The 20,304-nt window shown below is 32.5% G+C and overlaps 4 protein-coding genes, 2 non-coding genes and 1 pseudogene across 8 annotated transcripts in view; 4 read left to right on the forward strand and 3 right to left on the reverse strand.

The window, feature by feature from the left end:
* LOC125820432 (uncharacterized) overlaps nucleotides 1-20,304 on the forward strand; it is a 430,223-nt gene that overhangs the window by 232,360 nt on the left and 177,559 nt on the right. The window lies entirely within an intron of this gene.
* LOC125820439 (probable xyloglucan galactosyltransferase GT20) lies at nucleotides 3,984-6,011 on the reverse strand. Its single transcript, XM_049499876.1, has 2 exons — nucleotides 5,168-6,011; nucleotides 3,984-4,759 (listed from the first exon to the last, which is right to left on the reverse strand). Exons 1-2 carry the CDS (start codon nucleotides 6,009-6,011, stop codon nucleotides 3,984-3,986), a joined length of 1,620 nt encoding a protein of 539 aa, XP_049355833.1.
* TRNAG-GCC (transfer RNA glycine (anticodon GCC)) lies at nucleotides 8,445-8,515 on the forward strand. The gene has a single exon. It is a non-coding gene; the product is annotated as a tRNA-Gly (tRNA).
* Nucleotides 8,599-12,298, reverse strand: LOC125820475 (probable phosphopantothenoylcysteine decarboxylase). Its single transcript, XM_049499912.1, has 3 exons — nucleotides 12,020-12,298; nucleotides 9,770-10,105; nucleotides 8,599-9,267 (listed from the first exon to the last, which is right to left on the reverse strand). Exons 2-3 carry the CDS (start codon nucleotides 10,091-10,093, stop codon nucleotides 8,974-8,976), a joined length of 618 nt encoding a protein of 205 aa, XP_049355869.1. The 5' UTR covers nucleotides 10,094-10,105; nucleotides 12,020-12,298; the 3' UTR covers nucleotides 8,599-8,973.
* On the forward strand, nucleotides 13,635-14,073 carry LOC125820488 (auxin-responsive protein SAUR68-like; annotated as a pseudogene).
* Nucleotides 16,581-16,871, reverse strand: LOC125820313 (auxin-responsive protein SAUR21-like). Its single transcript, XM_049499753.1, has one exon. It carries the CDS (start codon nucleotides 16,869-16,871, stop codon nucleotides 16,581-16,583), a length of 291 nt encoding a protein of 96 aa, XP_049355710.1.
* Nucleotides 18,807-18,909, forward strand: LOC125820504 (U6 spliceosomal RNA). The gene has a single exon (XR_007442520.1). It is a non-coding gene; the product is annotated as a U6 spliceosomal RNA (small nuclear RNA).

Genomic DNA, 20,304 nt, shown 5'->3' on the forward strand with positions numbered 1-20,304 from the left:
CTTTTAAAACACAGTTATTGTTACTCTTCAAAATATTTACTTTCACTTAAAAGCTTGATAAAATATTTTATTTTTAAAAATAACACTTTTGACCATTTTTTGAAATCAAGGCTTCCAACAAAAAATATATTTTCAAAGTTGAAATTCAATTTTTTTAATCAAAGATAAAAAGATCTCGGCCTATATTGGTACTATATTGTTTGTGATAATATAATATTCCAACTAAGAAAGGTTGTGCAAAATTATTAAAGTGTGTTTCCATTTGTTCATTGGGCAAATAATATGGATACTATGCAGTGCACCTATGTATTCAATGACGTTGAGGCAGAGGAATCCTAAATGATAGTACTATTAATCAAAGGATAAATTACCTATATACACATCTTTTTTCTCATAATTCTCATTATTCCCTATTAATTCTAAATTTTTCCAAAATCCCTTATTTTACTCCCAAATCCTGAATACATAAATCCTAACTCCCAAAATCAATATTTACCCCTTCCTTATTTCACTCCACAAATCTCTATTTTTATTTAGCCTGATAAATAACAGTCTTTGAAAATATTTTGGTTTTAAATATGTTTTCAAAATTCACAAAACAAAAAAAAAACCGAAGTAGATAAAATAATATTTTTTAAAAACATATATATTTCATTTTTTCCTTCTTCAAACACAACAGCCACACTTTCTCCTAAACTTTAGAATTTTGATATTTCACATTTGTAATCTTGATAACATCTCGTCTTTTTTTTGTTATTATTATTTTTATTTCCCTTTCTTTTATTTTATAATTTTTGTCAATATTGATAAAAAAAAAATTACCTTCTTTTTGGTTTCTCAACATAATATTTCAAGTATAAAATTTATTGCCACAATTTTTTTTGGTCGATTCTCATCTTAAAAATAGCATAGTTTAATATGTTTGTAAAAAAATATAAGATGAAAATAATGATATTAATGGATATGAAATTTTATGTGGAATATCTTGTTCTTACCAAATTTGGAGAATAGTTTACCAAAATTTGTCAACTTAACTATGGTTATAATACTTCTTAATATAATATAATCTTGACCTTTAAAAATTGAATAAAACACATGTCTCTCATCTAGAAGTGTACTTGACGAAATGGATGGAAATTGTAATGGAGGGGAGCCAAATCCGTGTTTGTTCATGTATCTAATTGATAACTTAATTCTTATTTATTGTGATGCATTTATAGATACACTTTATTTCAACTTACATACATCCTTCTTTCACAACCTAATTGTATCAAATACAGTATTATCAACTACAAAATGATACATTATGTAAGTTATACGTATCTTTCAAGGCAAACTATACAATACTTATCAATTTAAATGAGATACATAATAGTATTGTATCATGCACTAATTTTTTTAGATAAGATATGATACGTAAATTCGAATTTATACTAAATGTATCAATTACATAACAACTACCACACAGTAATGTATCGATCTCAAATCTAACATCTTATGGCAACAATTATTTATTAATGTATCTAGTATAAATACAATACTTATCAATTTAAACAAGATACATAAATAGTATATAAAATGCTAAGTAGCAAAGATATTCATGATATTTCTTCTCAATTTTTTCGACAATGGATCTTCAATAAACTAGGAGAAGAATTTTGTATCTCAAAATTTTCAACAATTTTGATTCAAAATTGAAAGGATCTTTGCTGAACTGAGAGAAGATAGAATTTTGAATCTCAATTTTTTTGATAATCTTGAATCAAAATTGAAAGGATCTGAAGATTCAAAAGGATATCGTTTGTTCAACAACAATTCCATCACTTTTGTATCCTTCATAACTCACCTCGCTTACCCAAAATTTCGACAAAATTTTTTGAATCAAATCTGAAAGGTTTCTTTGTTGAACAGGGAGAACAATTTGAAATTTTGAATTTTTTTCATTCTATTAGTATTTTCCTATGTATGATGAGAGTAAGAATAAACATAAGCGTAATTTATGAGATTTAATTAATTTTCAGATTTTATTCCCTTTTTAGTGCAACAATTTTTTTTTCTTGTATTATTAGAATTAATATATCCGGATGGGAACTTATATATCCGGAAGGTATAAATTTTAAAGGATTATTGTAATTAGAAAAAAAGTAGGGATATGATGTAATTTACTCTTTACACTATGTGATTTATGTAAGTTATACTTAATCAAATAACGTGGAAACAATTAAAAGTAACAATCAACGTTAACATGAGATTGCGGTGTAGTAATGAAATTGTTTTATTCTTAATTAGAAATCTTAGATTCGAGTTTTGGGTATGGAGGAAATTATGTTAGAAGTGCCACCCTCGAATGCGCTCTGTAATGTACGATTCAAATTTAATCAGAGCTCTAATACGGGCTCTAAATACTGAGTGGAAAAAAAAATTAAAAGTACCAAGATATTTCCTTCATTTTATTTTAGTTGTCCTATTTTTGTTTATTACTTAAGAAATATTAATTTCTTTTAAATAAATATATTTCTGTTTATATGTCATAGTCATTAATAACCGAGTAAATTCTTTTTGACATATGATGTCCACATGCAAATGAAAGGGTATACAAATATCACATAATGTTTTTTTAACAAATGAATAAATTGAAAGACTAGATCTAAGAGTAATATACCTGCTCAATACTATTGATGTCCTAAAGTCAAATTGTTAAATGCAAAATTATGAATAATTATTTTATAATTGATTTCTTTTTAATTGATAGTATACTTAATCCATTCAATTTTATTACTAAGCTTAAGTAAGATTTTATCAATTTTAATTTTGAAACATCTCTTATTTGTTGAGTTTGAAATCTTAATTTTTTTAATACTTCCAATACAATTTTTTCATCGTTTTGTGACAATGATTTAAGAATTAGGTTGAACACACTATCTTTTAAAACTTTACATCATTTAGTAGAAAGAAGAAAATAGTGAATATATTGTGTCCTACCACTTCAAAGAATGAAATAACTTTTGTGCAAGAATTAGTTACGCCACAAAGTACGTTAAATTATGACAACCACATGGAATATAAATGTTCTCAAATTTATATCTAGAAGTCTTCTTTGCACTATTTGATATTTTTTCATTCATATTGAGTCTATTGTGTTATCCTTATCCTCTTAATTATTAATTTCAAATTCAAAATTTGTTTTATTTCATCTACGATAATTAACTTTGTAAAGACATTTTCCACTTGTATCATTCACTTTTAAAAACTTTAAAAAGTACTTTCTCAGTTTCATTTTACTTGCTGTATATATCAAATAAAAATATTTTATTTTACTTGTTCATTTTAGCAAATTAAGAAAATTTTATTTAATTTTATACTACTCTTATTACTCTCTCCGTCCACTATTGTTTGTCAGGATAAAATCATGCACAACCCTTAAGAAAAATTTAATATAAGGTGCAATTTGACTAATATAATCCTACTATCAATCATTATTAAAATGACTTGTACTTTTTGAAAACCGTAAAAATAACTTTTTTCACATTAAAGTAATATTGTAACTTTAAAATAACTACTTTTTGAAACCAATTTTCTTTATTGTTTGTGTATATATACTTGTACAAATCATTGAAAATTTCATCATTCCTTTCTCTATCAATTCTATTAAAAGGATGGGAAAAAGTAGTACTTAATTGAGTTACAAATAAATGAACATGTAAAAATGATTAGTAAGTTCTGACTTAACTAAGATACATGTGATTAATTTAAGCAAACAAAATCAACATAAATATTAGGCCGCCGGATGCACTAAGCTCTCACTATGTGCGGATTTTCTGGTAAGGACCGAACCACAAGAGTCTATTGTACACAACTTTATCCTGCATTGCAAGAGACTGTTTTTACACCTCGAACTCATGACCTCCTGATCATATGACAACAACTTTACCTGTTACGACCAAGACTCCCCTTCAAAATCAACATAAATATATACATATTTATCATAGTTCCACTCTAGTCAACCTTTCAAATAGATTATTCATAGTTATAGAAAATGCATCTTGGAATTTCTCCAGCTTGGATTTTGGATCTCCATACACCAATCCAGGCAACAATTCATAAATTATATATCTTCTCATGTTCTGTTTTTCCCCTGCAGGAATTTTCATTAGCCTGTCCACAACATTAACTTTCATGTTCCTCACATCTTCTTGATCAATAAAAACAGAATATTTTTTGTAATCTTCTGGTAAATGCCAAGGATATTGATAGTATGCTGTAAATGGATCAAATATTACTGGAATACAACCTGATATAAGAGAATCAAATACTGATTTTCTTGTAGGGCTATCACCCGGAGGCTGTAAACAGAATTCTGATTCAATGAACAACTCGATGATGGAGTCGGGTTGATCACATGAACCTGAACTACAATTCATGAATTTGCATTCACTAGCTGAAGTGCATTGGTTGATCAATATTGACCTAATGCTTTCTGGTGCATCAGGCCTTGCTGCACCAGCAAAGCTTATGAGGCTTTTTCGACTTTCGTTGAGGAGTTTTAGCTGCCATTTTGTTATGTCATTGTCTGATTGTGGATGGAAAAAAGTTGGATGAGGTATTCCTATGTCGTTGAGGTGCCATGGTTGTCGTTCTATCAATAGCTTCACCGGATTCTGCATTTCGTTTAGCTCCAAGAACCTACTTCCCCAATTCGAGTAGCTATATCTTCTGAAATCCCAAGATATTTTCCCAAGAACAAAGATATGATCTTTACCTGCATGTAGCTCGCACGTTATTGCTTCAAATGAATACGTAAAAGAGTTAACTGATCAAAAACACACCTTAACTATCAGTTGTTCTCTTTTTCTATCTGAACTATCACTATCTACGTATTTAAAGTTGAAACACATCTCGTAGCTGACTAGGCCAACTATCCGTTGTTCCTTTTTCCTACCTGAACTATCACCATCTATTCAACTAGGTGTGTTTTAATACATAGATGGTGATAGTTCAGGTAACTAATAGTTGAGATGACTAACTCACGAAAAAGTGATAGTTCAAGTATGAAATGTGAACCGCATGATAGTTCAGGTGTGTGTTTTGACCATATCTCTAAATAGTTCAATGCTATTATAAAGGTTGAATCAGTCAAATTTAAATCTTTGATCCGCCTCTGTTTTACCTGATCTTTTAAACCAAGTTGGTTGCGACTCGAGCCATTTGACAAGTTCGAGTCCCAAAGAGTCCTTGACATCATTTGTTACATTCTTGAAATGCCATCTCAATACATCAAGTCCAGCATAGAAAGGCACATAAAAAAGCTCTGCTTCACTTATGTTCTGTACTCTACAAGGATGATTCATAACTCTTGAATGAAATATCAACTCCAATGAATACTGATGAGTTTGATACCATCCTTTTCCTAGCTTTTGTACTGCTTCACCCATTGCATCATTGCTGAAATAATCACATAAATCGACCCACGGAACCATATCAGCACACTGAGACACCAAATCCTTGTTAAACTTTGTTGGCAACTCGTACACATAAATTCCCCTGCCATCACATAACGTTGCATTATGATTTTGGCTCGTTGATGTCCATGATCGATGCATTTCTAATTGATCCTCAACCTGGTTATAAGCAACAAGCAACTCCTCATCACTCTTAACCATGCCATTTCTAAAGGCATGGTACCTTGGAGGGATAGGTATACCAAGACGTGTTGATTTTTGTTGCAAGTCATCAACAATTTTCGTTGCACTAGTAGTAACATTTGATGAAAAGGAACTCGGGGCTTCAAGATTCGGATGTGTGCCTGCAGAAATGCAATAAAGATCATTGAGTTTACGCGATTGGAAGCAGAGATGGATGATGTTACCAGAGATAATGGTGGACGATGATGACCATAAGAATATGAGAAGCAAGATGATGATTGTAATAGGTATGAGAAAAACAAGCTTAGCTAAGCTAAAGAGTTCATTTTTGTAAAGCTTAGTTTTTTTCTTGGAAAAGGAACTAGTCATTTTGGTGACTAACAAAGATTTTCTTGATCCTTTTAAATTTCTCTTCTACAATGCTTTTACTTATAGACTTTGAAATTAATACTAATAATTCGTTAATTTTTGTGTCACCAAGAGGATTAATTGAGTTGACTAAACATGGAAGCACGTAGTAGCATGTCAAATATGAAATACCAATATTAATTGAGGGCACGTTTAATAGGATCCATCTACTTATATACACTCTCTATTACAATTTGCTTGCCCCATTTTAATTTGGCGGAAAATTCAACGGTTTATATATGGTTAAAATTATTTTCTGTGTATACATAGTAGATGTTGAACTTTCTTTAACTTTTTTCGTGTGTTTACTTCTTCATATTTTGAACCTCTTAATGAAAATCATGGTTCTGCCACCATAATATGATCATAAACTAAAAAAGGGCAAATGTATCAAAATGTACTTTAATCTTATAGTTTTAAACATGTCAGGTGAAAAATTATTGTTAATAAATTGTCAAAAAAGTTTTTTTTTTTTTTTGAAATGGACTGAAAAAAATAATAGAAACAAGGGAAAAGGGTTTGATGTACCCCTCAACTTTGTCATTTGGAGCTGATATGCCCCTCGTTATGAAAGTGGCTCATATATACCCTTACCGTTATACAAACGACTCACATATACCCCTACCGTTACAAAATGAGCTCACATATACCCTTCATTTAATGGAAGTGAAAAAAATAGTTTTAAATTTATATTTTTGACTTTTGATTTTTAAAAAAAAATCATTTAGGAGTATATATGATTTTTCTAGCAAATTTCAAGGTATGTTATAATTTTTTTCGGGCATAAATTATTTTTTGACTTCTTGATTATCATTATTTGAGTTTCTTATTCTTATTTTATTTTTTTCTTTCATTCCGTAGTGTAAAGAAAAAATTTAAAATTATTTTTTTGTTGCTATATTATAATTTAAAACTATTTTTTTTGGATATATTGTAGTTTAGTTTTTGTATTTGAAGAAAAAAATTTGGTCATCTATAATAAATTTTACAAGAATATTAGCGAAACTTAAATAAATTTGACCATCAAAATAATAATTCTGAATTAGTCATTGAAACAAAAACAAAGTTAAAAAAAATAATATATGTTTGAGGAGGATTAAATATACCCATATGGGATTTAATTTTTTTTTAAAAAATAATTAAAAAATTAAACTTAAATTTATTTTTTCACTTCCGTTAGAGGAAAAAGGTATATGTGAGTCATTTGTATAACACTAGGGTATATATGACCCACTTTCATAACGAGGGATATATCAGCTCTAAATGACAAAGTTGAAGGGTATATCAAACATAGGAGGTATTCAAGAGGGAATGAACTTAGAGCCAATTTTCCCATCTGCCTTTCCAATATTTTAGTCGCTACCACTCAAGTATTCAGTGCATGGTATACATTCTCTTCTTTTTTTTTTCAATTTACTTTTTATTATTGGATGTTGACTTTTTTTTTATAAAAAAAATAAGGTTACATAAATTCCATTAAAGGGGTTGAAGATTTAACTAATATACGTATAAAAACTAACTTATCGACGAAAGTGTTCAATTGATTATCTGTTACTTTATGTGTTTATGTCGTTGAAATCCACCCAACCCTACTTATGGAATAACATATCTATCTGTCACTTTATGTGTTTACGCCATTGAAAGCCACCCGACCTTACTTATGGAATAACTGTTACTGATGTTGGTTGACAATTTTGTTCTTTTAAGTTTTAAAAGTTTGGTAAAAAGTTTCAAACCCTATTGAAACACATCCTAATTGTACTTCAAAGTTCAAACCAAATTAATTGGCCGTCGTCACATGGTCCCATATGACACTTGTCTAGCAATCTATGTTGTTTTAATGCAGGCCTCTCTCCATAATTGCATATTAAAATAAAAAAGTTGCTTAGTTGACTTTCTCTAAAATATTATATGTGAAAAAAAGTACTATAGGGTATAAAGTTGTACCACGAAAATTAAAAGAATATTATTAACATTAACTGTACAATTAAGAGTACGAATTAAGTATGTTTGTCTTGGTACAGATGTAAGCACTACAATAATCTGTGATATTGCCAAATCTCAAGCTGATTAATCAATCACAGAAAACAGAGTTTATTAAAAAGTGAGTGAAAAATATAGTTTTTGGTCCAAATTTTAAAAATTAATCTAAACTTTAGGCAATTTAAAAGAATCACATACAACATTTTTTTAAAATAATAATAAAATAGAACACGTTACCATATATGCAAATGCAATACCAATGAAGGAAATAAATGATCTATTATGACGACTTACAAATTAAATAGAAAGAAAATGACGTCGGATGAATTATACACAAAAAGGTATGCATGTCATGTGCTTCACCAAATCCCTAAAGATATGATATTTCATTGCATGCACAACAACACCAATGCACCAGTGGTCTAGTGGTAGAATAGTACCCTGCCACGGTACAGACCCGGGTTCGATTCCCGGCTGGTGCATTTTTTTTTTAAAATTTTGTTGCTGGCCCAGAAAGTAAAGTGAAAGCTTGTAAACCCACTCATTTTTTATAGTCCAATAAGCCTGAGATCAACAAATTTATACAAGTAAACCTACTCTCAAATAGATTGAGTTTCCAGCATCATTCGCTGCGCTAATCAAGAAGCTGCATCTATTTTGCACACGTCGTTTCATGATTACATCCACTTTTAGCAGCTAATACTACTTGGAGTTGCGTGATATCTCCACAAAAAATGAAAGTCAAGTAGCTCTAAAGAGTACAAATGAGACAGCCGGGGAGACACAAAAGTACAGGGGAGAAGAACAACATGCCAGACCATGTAAGAGATTATACCAGATACAGGTAGGATCCTTGGGACAAAATTCTTGTGGCAAACTTCAACAGCAATTTCTATGCCACGGATGAAATGGTGAATGAACTCTCATGATCCATATATCATCATATGGTTCCACTCCCCCCTGATTGTGATCGGGACTTTACAAAGAGTCTTACAGTTGAGAAGATGAAAGAAGGCTCTTCCATGGCTCCATTTACATAATCTCCAGAGGGAAGCCTCTTTGATACTGGTGGTATAAGAGAGATACCAAGCTCGTCAATTGTCATAAGGTGACGTTCTGTGAATGGGTTATACCACATAAATGAATTCATGGCTGGTGCCACAAAAAAGGGTTTCTTATAGTCCCACGCTCGCACAATGCAGGTCAGCAAGTTATCACACAATCCACCAGCAATCTACATCACAAAAATACATATCAATTTATATGTGCCATAAAAAAAAACGAGTGAGCTAGTAACCTCAAACGACTGTATAACCATGAGATGCAAATCCTTCAAATATTTTATGTTAATATCTGAATATTCTGGACGCCTGTTTTACCGAATTTCCACACTTGCCACAGATCTTTTCAGTTTCAGGATACTTGCCATGGACACATGAGTATCCAGGGAACCAAATTCCATAATAACTTCACTAAGTCTAGGTACTCAGTCAAATTAGTAATTTTTTAACATTTATCTGAACTTAGTTATATCACTATGGTTAACTAGTAGTATATAAGGAAATAAATTTGTTTCTTGTAGTGAAAATGTATGTCCAATCTATGTTGCTCGGACTCTTCAAAAATGTCGACGGGTGCGTGTCGGATCCTTCAAAAACAGTGTATTTTTGAAGGATCCGACACGGGTGCGGCAACATTTTTGGAATGATAAGTAAAAAGATACAAGGAGACATCACCTTTCCAAGCGTATTTGCTGATAAAGGGGCAATAACCATGATATCAGCCCACCTACGGAGCTCAATGTGTAGCACACCATCACCCACCTTCTTCCAAACGGACCATTCATCATCATCTGTATAAAGGTCGACGTTTCTTGGAAATGACCCTGCGTCTATGAATGGAAGAGAAGCTTTTGTTGCAACTGCTTTGACTTCTGCCCATTCAGAAAAGCATTGACATAGATTTGAAAATTTGATAGCTGCCACACTTCCACTTGCAGCTAGCAGAATCCGAGGTTTACGTGAAGCATAGTTAACTTGAACTGGAGTTATAGGCTCCATGCTTCCTATAACCTGCAAAAGTCAGAATGAATTTTCTAATTGTATCAAGAGAAAAAAACAATAATTAAATGAGCATGCACCTATGAGAGAGAGAAACAAGTAGATACAACGTAGATCACTAGCAAAATTTGACAACCTTATATATCTATATTGCCATTCAGTCGAGATAGCACTTCCCATTTTCAATGACGTTGATTACGATGACATGACTTCATATCACTAAGATTTGCAAACAAAGGCTTCATGCCTTCATCCACAACAATAAGAAGAACAACAGCTATCCCTTTATGCAGAGTACCAAATCAAGTAGTTATTGAGAGAAATATAATGTAAATGAACCAACTTTGCATAGTAAAGAACCATTTGTTATAAGAATTAGGAAAGATTAATGAGGCAAATAGTCACTCTGCTTCCTATCACCACAGAATCTTCAAGTCTTCTGCAATATCACTATTCACTGCAACATGGTTTAGTACAAAGGAAATCCCATCTATGGTTTAGTACCACATAATTGGAGCATATCACAAAATCCAAAAATAAAGTAGTGTGTATAAAAAAGATGCATGTAGATATTTGTACTGCTGTCCGAATATATATATAATAGAAAAAAACCTACAAGCCTTTTTTGTCAAATTCTTTAGTTAGATCACACCACAACATTTGCTTATCCTACATAATATGTACGCAAAGCTAATATTATTGACTCTGCTTTGCTTTAGTATTTTTCTTTTCTTGAAACAGTTCATTTTGTTCACAGTTTTCAAAAATGACAATTCATTTTAAGATTTTGGTTTACTATTGTTAATCCTAAATTGCTAAAAGTGATCAAACTGAAATCATCTGTTCATCTTCAAAGAGGACGTCACATTACAACTCTCAAAACCCATTATTTATAAGACCTTTGATGCCCAGAGTAAAATATTTTACATTAGCCTTTCCCTCGAACAAAGTAGAAAAAAATACATAACAGTGTCTCTTAAGTCTTAACACAAAGCAATAGACCGATCCCAAAATGAAAAGACTCAAACCTCGTGTACTAACCAAACCAGGGGTTACCTTTTTTTTTATATATAAATAAGCTATTGAATCCCCTTGACTTAGCTTCATTTTTTTTATAAAGTAATAAATTCATTAGAAAAGGGAAAAGGCTCAACCATATACAAGAAGTATACCAGAAGTAGAAAACCTTACAAGAGGACATGATTTTCTACAAATAACACACACTCATCTATACATGTAGGAATCCTATGGGTGCACCAAAATGAAATAAGGAAAAATAGGTCATTCCTCAAGTGTAAAAAACCTTTCTCTACTCCCTCAAAAGCTCTTCTATTCCTCTCTCGCCATATGATCCACATAAGTCCTAGAGGATTAACATCCCATTCCCCTTGACTTAGTTCCATATCTTAGGCATGACATTTTTACATTTCTTTTAGTCCCCATGATAAATTTTTGGCTCCGCTGCTTGACCAAACTATGTGAATTTACCACGGTATGATCAATTGAGGCAAATTATAGTACTCCTTCCATTTCAATTTGTCTGTCTCACTTTCCTTTTAGTCCATTTCAAAAAGAATGTCTAATTCCACTTCAAACAACTCTTCAATTTCAACTTTTAACCATGACATGCCCAAGACCACAAAAATTAAAGTACATTTTGGTACATTCAACATATCGTTAATTTAAAACAACAAGATTCAAAAAGCATTCTATTAATTTCATAAACTCACATGCACCAATACTTAATGTTTACGAACGATCGATCGATCCCTTTAGTCAGTTCCAAATACAAAATTATAACAATACATACATTCCACAAAGTAAAAATTGAAGCATCACTTCGCCGTTAAAACTGAAATAGATTGACTGCAAACAAACGGAAAACGAACATTCAGAAAAAATGCATACGCAGAGTAGTGAACTTACCGAAAACTTGAGTGGAAATGAAAACGAAAATTGAAGTGCAAAACTTGTGAAGAACAACTCTTCCAAGAAGTCAGTACTCCGTTTACTTCGGCGGCGTTGAGAAAACCCTAACCGGAAGTCGGACGCCGATCAATTCTGTAATGCGAAAAGGGCGGGATTAGCGCAATTTGTGCTTTATAGCTTTTTTCACGGACAATTGCGATCTGGGACTTTTGAAGGATTTTGAAAAGAAAAGTCTATATAGTTTACTTGGGCACCAAAAGCCAATTTTGGGCCTCCATTTTCGTGGACCCACTAGATATGATACGAGCCCAATATATGTTACTCCATATATCTCAATTTTATATAGCTCGGATTGACGTAACATAGTTAATCGAGTTCGTATATAACTTTTAAATATTTTAAGTTGTTAATTGTGATTTATAGTACGTAATTTTTAAATAATATATGTTATCTCTTCTGTTGCAATTTATGTGGCACATCATGTGAAATTTAAGTTGTTAATTATTATGATTTGCACTATAATTTTTTTTGTAATTTTTAAATACATAACATGAAACGGAGAAAGTACTAAAAATAAATAGAGAAAATTGAAACAGAAGGGCAAATCAGTCAATTTTGTCCCAATTTATGTGACATTTGTGAAACTTCGAGTGTCAACAAAAATTTCAATATATTTTTAAATATTTTATGTTGTTAATTATTGTGATTTATAGTACTATTTTTTTAGTAACTCTTTTTCTTTTTCCAATCACGATATTTAGACTAATCCGCATGCACCTTAATTTGCTGGATTGGGTTACTTTGCTCATCAAGATTTGAATAGATGAAAAGAAATTAATTTAATATTGTCTTAATAGCCCCAATAAAATCCACAAGAATTGGTGAAGTTGATGTTGACATGACAAAGAAGAGAGTAGAAACATGGTTTTGCTTCTTACCAGCAATTGTTCATATAGTGGTCTCAATTTATTGGCATTGCTGAGAAATACCAAGTAGGCCTAGTTTGTTGTTTAGCATTGTCTCGCGTATTCCTCTTTACTCTAATAGTTTCTTCGTCCTTTGAGTTTGGTTTTTTTTTTTTTTTTTTTGCACTTTGATTATCGTTGTAACTTGTTATGACTGTTGTTTAGGATGATTTGTCAGGTTGTCTTAGCATTTTGTCATGACTGTCATCATTTTAGTTATTTCTCCCTATACAACTCCCGACTATTTTTTCTTAAGCCGAGGGTCTATCGGAAACAACCTCTCTATACCTCTAAGGTAGTGATAAGGTCTGCGTCCATTCTACTCTCTCCAGACCCTACTTTATAGAATTACACTGATATGTTGTTGTTGCCTAGTTGGTTGTTGATCAAAGAAATTAATCGTCTTTAATTTTATTTACAAACTAGCTATATCCACAAACTTTAGGCCCCATAATAACTTGGCCAACAGGCATCCGCACATGGCTTTGCCTTTGGATAGTAACAAAAACTTTTGCTCCATCTTGTATAAATAATAATCCCTCTTCCATGAGCCTTTTCATTATCAAGCACAAGCATTATCGATTCAGTGATCAAAGGTCTCTAAATTTCTTATTTACTTTCTTGTGTCCAATCTTCCAAAAACCAAAATGACAATGATCAGTACTAAGAAACTCATCAAAATAGCGAGGAGATGGTAGAAGTTCGCGTTCAAGCAGAGGAAGAGGATTAATGATAGTGACACAGACAATTGCAGTACATCTTCATCGTCTATAGTTGAAAAAGGACATTTTGTAGTATATACATCTGATCAAGTACGCTTTGTCATTCCATTGGCTTATCTTGAAAATGAAGTCATTAGGCAACTCTTGATCATGTCCGAAGAAGAATTTGGGCTTACGAGTTGTGGTCCTATTACATTACCCTGTGATTCAGCCTTCATGGACTATATATATCATTTCGCTAATCAAGAAAGGTATAGCTGCTGGGGATCTTCACAAAGCGTTGCTCCTCTCAATTCCTTCATGTTGCTGTTCAACATCTTCATTGCACAGAGAAATTGGAACTCAACAGATTCTTGTTTATTAGGTCATAATCGACATTCTCTTTGTACATGCTAGCTCAAACATAGTTCTTAGAGAGGAAGACTACACAATTGTAAAGCGCATCATACAAATTGAATATTATTTCATCACAAAATTTTCCATATTCATAGCTTTCACTTTTCAATTTGGTTATTACAAGTCCTAAGTCATTACAATCTAATCCTAAGGAGATCAACTATGCCTCAAAGCCAAACTATTTAGCCTTCACATCTCAAGTAACGATTTGATACCATATTAAGTAAAGGACTTGTCCCACCTGTAAGTTTCGAAACATTCGGTAACACCATTCTCAATTCGTCCAATTATTTGCCCCCTCTTTTTGGCCATTGTTTTGTAATTACTTTTTCTTTATACATATATGTATAATTAATAATTTAATTACCCTCTGTGAAAAAATTTAGTGGGAAATTAATTACTATATTTTAATTATATTCCCTCCCCTTCTTCTTACCTTAAATTAAATCGTATTCCTAAAGAAAGTAGGAGAAGTAAATAAAATAGGAAACTTTTACCTTGTTTCTGCCTTAAGTTTCCAAAAAGGATTATAACGTTCCTAAACAAATTAGGAATATATATCGATCTCTATATACTCTGTTCCTCATACTCTGTTTCTTCAAAAAAAAATAATCTCAAAATCGTTCTCTATTCCTTTCAGAAATTCCATCTGTTGAAATTGCTGGTGTTGAACAATGAGTAACTCTTATTATGATCAATGTTCGCAATATACGTCTGTCTATAGGCGTAGTGTTGGAATTACAACTAGGCCATTCCCCTATGATCGTTCTTCGTCTGTATATCGGCTTGGTGCTAGAATAACAACTAGGCAATCCACCTTCGTTTTGGGATTACAAGCCACAATTACTCCCCACGACTATCAATCGGTGCCTCACAATGTCGGGATTACAATAGCTAACGTGAGTAGTCGTGATTTAGTGGAAAGACTGTTAAGGCGGCAGGATGTAGAAGACAATTTGAATGGCGGATCATCACAAAATTGGGGCGATTCTCAAGCAGCAAGTGAACTGTTTGATGATCAAGAGGAGGATGCTATATTATTCGGGTATTTTAAAACAAGAATTCATCGTGTTGTTGAAGGAGTAAATAATCAGACAGAAACTAAAGAGATTTGTGCCATATGTCAAGCGGAATTTGAGCATGAAGAGTCCATTGGGACACTTGGGTGTGGACACGAATATCATACAGGCTGCATCAAACAATGGTTGCTGAGAAAAAAAGATTGTCCCATGTGTCGAGCTTCTGTTTTGCCCTGATATGAAATTTTATCGTATTAATCTCAAGTTTTGACCAATACTTGTTTGTGTAAACTTAGTAAGACAGTTAGTTGTTCTGAAGTTGTGGATGTAACTCACTATATGTCTTTGATATATACAAGAACAATTTGTTCCATGTCCAAAATCATTATTATCGGTATTTAGTTTATATAGACATCTTATAGTACATATATTAGACAAATGATCTGTATGGTAATCTATTCTTTTCCACAACTGTAGTAGTAATGTGATTGATGCTTGACTTTCATATAATGTTCATTAATTAGCTTATTTTCAGTTGATTGTCCAGAAATCTGGTTCTATTACATTACCCTGTGACTCAGCCTTCATGGACTATATCATTTTGCTAATCAAGAAAGGCGTAGCTACAGGGAGATCTTCACAAAGCGTTGCTCCTTTCAATCCCTTCATGTTGCTGCTCCACTTCTTCTTTGCACCGAGAAATCGGAACTCTACAGATTCTTGTTTATTGAGTCATAAGCAATATTTTTTCATTACATGATAGCTTAAAATAGTTTTTAGATAGGGTAGAGGATGAAGAGTACAGAGTTGTAAAGCGCATCATACAGATTGAATATTAATTTATCACAAAATTTACCATATTCATGCCTTCCACTTTTAAATTTGGTTATTACAAGTCCTAATATTAACTAGTACATTCTCTAAATATCACATTTATCCTAACAGAGACATACAAATCTGTAACTAATAAAAGGGAAATTGACAAAAACCAGATATAAGCAGTATTACATTGTACAGATCCTTTGTGTTCATTTTTTATGTTCACGGTTAAGTTTGTATCAGCTCTAAGAGATTAGTAATATTTTGAGCACTTCCTGTGATATATGGTCTAACTTGTTTCATCTTACCACCATCCATCATCATACTGTTACATTGCACCTATGGATCGGTGCATCTGAAGGTCCAAGTAGGATATGATGGATCTTTTCTAATGACCATCATATATATTTGCACCACAAAGTGAAGTAGAACGGAAAATCTAAGCGATTAAGGGAATTCTTTAAGCAAATATTACCAAAATGGAGATTAATCAGAAGCAGAATGTTTTCTATTCATAAACTGGCCAGGAAGAATTTTCCGTCCAAGGTTCTTATATATTTGAACTACACAATGAATTTTCTCTTTCTCATTTACAAGCCAACTATTCTACAAAATTTCATTTGTTGAATCATTTGCACTATGATGCCACTGATGATCTTCTTAAACGGGAAGTAAGATCAACAAACACATCCTCTTTGCAAGGTATTGTAAGACCACCCATTGGGTGATCAAAGCCGAACTCTTCTTCAGATTTAGCTAACAAGTCTTGAAATAAAGGCAGGCTTAAGTATGATACTGGCACAACAAATCTCTTCTTCTGGCTCTCTCCTACATATACTGCACAATGACCCTTGGGAATACCTCCAGATGTTGAAGACCTCCGTAAGAACCGATTAGCCTGAATGAATGGACTCATTTTGATAGCCATTTTCTTCAAGCTAGAAATGTTTTGTAACTCCAAACGATCAAGGCAAAGAAAGAAGAATATTTTTGAGAACTACACAGGCAATGGAAGTTTCTTTAAATGTTAGATACTTGTGTGCTGATCAAATGCTTTGTGTATTAATATATATAACCTAACCACAATTATCATACACAAATGTGTTTGGGTGAAGAGAAATTTGAGATACAACAGCACATGAAGTTTCACATGGTTTTGCCTACTCCATTATTGTCAAAATATTGAGGCCACTTGTTTAAGAACAACACTAGGCCCCTCTGCTTCTCTTGACTTGGAACAGAAGACACCTTCAAAATTATGAGTCACAAGAATTGACGAAATTTATGACTTAGTCCAGGACCACTTGGTTTAAAGATATGGTGACAGAGAATTGAATAAATGCATCAACATCTTTGATTAAAACTAGACAAATCTAAGGCCCCATATAAACATAACCACCAAGCATCGGCACATGGATTTGCCTCCGGCGGTTAGTGACAAGAACGCAAAGCCTTTTATATAAATAACCCCCCTTCTATGATATGTTTTCATCATCAAACTACAAGCATTATCTATTCAGACACCAAATTGCTCTAAATTTCTAGTTTACTTTCTTGTTTCCGGTCTTCCAAGAAAAATGGCAATGCTCAGCGCTAAGAAACTCATAAAGATGGCAGAAGTTTGCGGCCAAGCAGAGGAAGAGGATTTCATTTCCTAGAAAGGCCATTTTGTAGTCTATACAATTGATCAAAGGCGCTATGCATTTCCCTTGACTTACCTTGAAAATGAAGTCGTTAGGCAACTTTTAAACATGTCTGAAGAAGAGTTTGGACTACCGAGTGGTGGTCCTATTGTATTACCTTGTGATTCAGCCTTCCATGGATTACATCATTTCACTAATCAAGAAAGGTGTAGCTACCAGAGATCTTCAAAAAGCATTGCTCCTATCAATTCCTTCATGTTGCTGTTCAACTTCTTCTTTGCACCTAGAAAGTGGGAATCAACAGATTCTTGTTTATTGAGTCATCACATCATGTTTTATGAATCTTAGCTTAAAATAGATTGTATAGCAAGTGAAAAATAGGCAACTAAAAGCATGTATTATTACAAATTGGAATTCAGAAGCTTTGACATTCTCATATTTGGACTAATTTTTCTGAATGCTAAAACTAATATTAGGTATTTGGTATGATCAAATGCATGACTAGAAATCTTTACACATTCCTTTCAGAATGGGAGAGGAAAATAATGAGTTTTATAAGGTATAAAACAAGTTCACATGACACACACGCTTTTGGGCTCATGTAGCCCAAGGTACAAACTTATTCAACAAAATTATTCATACAAATGCGTGAACAAAGATATTCAACAAAATTATTTATCTTCTTTATAGAGTTCCATATAAATAAATTTTCTTATTTATAATTTTCATTAAGGGGATTTAAAATCTAAAGAAGTAAACATGAAATGAAGGAAGTTCCACATCAACTACATATACATAAAAAATAAATTTAACTACGTATGAATAGTATCATTTTTCACTCACAAGGTTCGAATGAACCCATCCTTTAGTATAGGGAGTCCGTAAGTGTATTTAGTGTAATTAACCCAAAAATAATACTTATGTGACTTATTTTCCTACTTATGTGACCCTCTCTACAATCATGAAATCTATTTTTTTTGCTTTTCATAATAACGAAAATTAACAAACTGTTTATATTATGTCTATATAAAAACTGAATTTATGATAATATGGGTGATGTTGAAATAAATGCTGTTAAAATAGGACTAAATATTTGTGTTTTGAAACTTAAGGACCCAAAACGACATTTACTCTACTTGTATCTTCTTTACGTTTCTCCCACATCGAACTCAGCGAGAAGTTTACAGCAGAATAAGAAGCGTAGCGAAGCAATGGAGTTCGTCCCTTCGGGGACATCCGATAAAATTGGAACGATACAGAGAAGATTAGCATGGCCCCTGCGCAAGGATGACACGCACAAATCGAGAAATGGTCCAAATTTTTTTGCCGGTCGTCGGCGCTTATGCTCCGGTCAGTCTGTATTTTTTGGCCGTTCATCGGCGGCGCGTAAGCTATTCGGAGTTTCTTTCAGTCTGTTTTGTTTCCTGTTTCGTCTGGATTCAATTAGTATATTATCAACATTTGATTTACATGGCTCCTCTCGTATTTCGAGATTCAGAAAAACCTAGTTCAATTAGTATATTGTGATTCTGTTATACTTCCTTGGTTTAGACTTAATTTGCATCTGAAATTTTATCAGAATCCCCAAATTCATGTTTTTGCTAATTAGGTTTTGCCATTTGATTGACTTACACTTTTGTTGTTGTTGTTGGTTACAATTACAATAATTTCAGTTTAGATGGCTAATCCAGCTTCTATCAGAACAAATAACTCAGCCTTCATTGCTATGATTGCTGATGAGGTGATTCACTATTTAATCTTTCACTATATCTATCTTTACAATTTGAATCTGTTACCTAAAAGGAGTGGAGGTCAGGATTAGGTTAGAAGGTTTGTAGGTAGTTGAGTGTTGTTGCACTTCCTTTTTTTTTTTCTTCTATGTGTATTAGTATTAGTTGCTTTCATTTGATTTGTATCTTGCTGTTTTGCCGTCATATTTTCTTGCTACCATGGTTAAATAGTTTTTTTCTTTTCTGTTGAGATGGAGGGTCTATTGGAAACGACCTCCCTACCCCACAAAGGTAAGGATAAGGTCTTGTAAATCCCCTATCCTCCCAGACCTCACTTGTGGGATTATATTGGGTATGTTGTTGAACGAATTCATTATAGTAAATGATGGTGTATAAAACTGGATTTTGTCGTTGGATAGAATATGTTCTTAAATCTTTTTTCTGATTCTAACAAACTACAAAGTGGAAATAGGAGACCTCAAGTATACTGTTAGTGTTATGGCCCCCTATCGACAAGTCAATTCCTTTGATCTTATTGCAATTGCAGGGAAATTGGAATTTTAAATTCATATTCTCATTGCGTACTTGCAAACTGGTTAATGTAGGATACAATCACTGGATTTTTTACTAGCAGGAGTTGGCAATGTTGATTCGAGGAGGGAAACTAACTATCTTATTGTCGATTCAAGTATGTTTTCTACTTTTTGTTCTCTCTATTATTGTGATTTAATAGCTGAAGAAATTATGAAAGCGAGAAAATCGAGGTTGCTTGATTAGGATTGTTAAGTTCTTGGCAGTGATGAAGCTTTTACGTTTTCTATCCCTCTAATTTATTTTTTGAGAAAGAATGTAATATATATATATATATATATTTCCATTTCTTATGGTTTAGAAATAGTGGTGAAGCAGATTGAAGATGCTTTTAAAGAATTCATCACAAGGGAGATCATTGGGCAATAGTGTTAATCAGCCAATATGTGAGTTTCTA

The sequence above is a fragment of the Solanum verrucosum genome, unplaced genomic scaffold (genome assembly GCF_900185275.1).
Source record: "Solanum verrucosum unplaced genomic scaffold, falcon-dt-bn FXZP01000229.1, whole genome shotgun sequence".
Lineage (NCBI taxonomy): Eukaryota > Viridiplantae > Streptophyta > Magnoliopsida > Solanales > Solanaceae > Solanum > Solanum verrucosum.